Source organism: Cariama cristata, unplaced genomic scaffold, assembly GCF_000690535.1.
Source record: "Cariama cristata isolate BGI_N322 unplaced genomic scaffold, ASM69053v1 scaffold14084, whole genome shotgun sequence".
NCBI classification, from domain to species: Eukaryota; Metazoa; Chordata; class Aves; order Cariamiformes; family Cariamidae; genus Cariama; species Cariama cristata.
Window position 1 is genome coordinate 1,041 of NW_009611318.1, and position 1,967 is coordinate 3,007.

At 38.4% G+C, this 1,967-nt stretch overlaps 1 protein-coding gene across 1 annotated transcript; it reads left to right on the plus strand.

Annotated features, from left to right (window-relative positions):
• Positions 1-911: 911 nt before the first annotated feature.
• Positions 912-1,967, plus strand: RPP38 (ribonuclease P/MRP 38kDa subunit). Its single transcript, XM_009698208.1, has one exon. It carries the CDS (start codon positions 946-948, stop codon positions 1,795-1,797), a length of 852 nt encoding a protein of 283 aa, XP_009696510.1. The 5' UTR covers positions 912-945; the 3' UTR covers positions 1,798-1,967.

Genomic DNA, 1,967 nt, shown 5'->3' on the forward strand with positions numbered 1-1,967 from the left:
CTTACTCTGTAAGCTTGGCTGCGCCACAATGAAGATATTACTCGTTTAGCAAGGAGATGGTGAATAGTAACCCAAGCAGGAGTATGGGGACTTGCTGAGTTACCAGGGCCCATAATCAGGCCTGCCTTCATTTTTTCCACTGTTACTCTGGACTAGATCAATGAGAGCTAGAACAATTGTACTTCCTCTGCTCCTGTTTAATTTTTCTTATCCCTAAAAGCATGGTCTAGGTGACACAACAGTAAAAGACCTCTTTTGAACTTTCTGGAGGCCTGTAGAGGATTGCCTTCCTTCACTGAAAGCATATATATAGTCTGCAGATTTCTGTCATGCCTTCTAAATGCAGACAAACACAAGACATGGATTAAAGAATGAAAAGACAAAGTTTTAAAATTCCTAAATAAATTCAGAAACTTGGAGCCTGTTTCAAGTTGCGATTCTGCCTTTTTTTTTTCTTTTCCCCCCCGTGTCATAATACTACAATGCAGCTGCACAACAGTGAAAATTGAGTGGTGCTTCAACTTGTGGTTCTGGGGGTTTTTGTTGGTTTTTTTTTTTGGTTTTTTTTGTTTTTTTTTTTTTTTTTTTTTCAAAATCTGTAATACCTCCAGCTGCTTTCTTTCAGCTTCAGAAGGGTCTCTTGTCACTAGTGTTGCCTTGCTGTCCAGTCTCCTGTTTTTTTTTTAAATTTTTTTAAAAAAAAAACAACCAAAAAAGAACAGCACAGCATGTGCCTTGTGGAAGACTTTAAGGACTAGCACTGAGCTAATGTGAGGAGGGTGGTAGTTACCAGTATCACTTTGAGATGTGATGTTTCTCTTCTGCATTCCCAAGAGAAGCTTTTAGTAACGATGTTCACAGCAGACACTACAGTATTTGAACTAATAATGTTTAACTCTTTCTTCCATTTGCAGCTAGGGTGGCAAAACACAAAAGAACCTCAGGATGTCTGTAATTCAGCAAGGGACAGCAACACTTCGTAAAGCAAAGAAAATCACTGTAAAAACGTGTTTAGATAACCCCTTTGTTTTTCAATGGAAAACCATAGATGGAGAAGATATGCATTTTATACTACAGACCTTAGAAGAAAGGATTAAACACATTGGACTTAAAAAGATTGAGACTCCAAGAAAGAAAAAACGTTCCCTTACAAAAAAACAAATGGAAAAAAAGTGTGATGCTAGCAGCAATGAACTACCTAAAGAAGAGGAAGCAGAAGGCCATCAACAAAAACCAGGATGGACTGACATAAGTATCAGAAGACAGCTTGCTATTGGGGTTAATGAAGTTACAAAAGCATTGGAAAAAAATGAACTTCTTCTCTTGCTGGTATGCAAGTCTGCAAAACCGGCCATGATCACATCGCATCTTATTCAGCTGAGTGCAAGTCGAGCCACACCAGCAGGCCAGGTTCCCCGTCTCAGTGAAACAGTTGCACCACTTCTTGGTTTAACATCTATTTTAGCACTAGGTTTTAAAAAGCAGTCTGATAAATTCACTGAAGCAATAGAAGCAATAATTCCAAAGATACCAGCTTTGGAAGTGCCATGGTTTCCGTACAGAACCGAAGAATCCATTGCTTATGCACATACAGATTCTTCAGAAAATCAGGAACCCGAGCAGCTTGCAGAGGTGCTGGGGGATGAGCTCACAAGCCAGAAGCGGAAGCGTACGGAAAGCAATCAGCTCGATCTTTCAAATGTAATTTTGCACCCTTTGAAAATCAAGAAACTTGTTCCAAATCCAAATAAGATAAAGAAACCACCTCGCAAAAAGAAAAAAGCTTTTTCAGCATAACTTTTTTAGTTCGGTTCTTCATATTAAATTAATTTTTTTAATGCAGTATGGAGTACAGCTCTAACTAAACGATTCTGTTAGGCTTTACAGTGTAAAGCACTTGAATACAAGGTGAACTTTATGTTGTATTCAGCTGAGGTACGTTCTACTTTAATAAAGGATATTGCTCA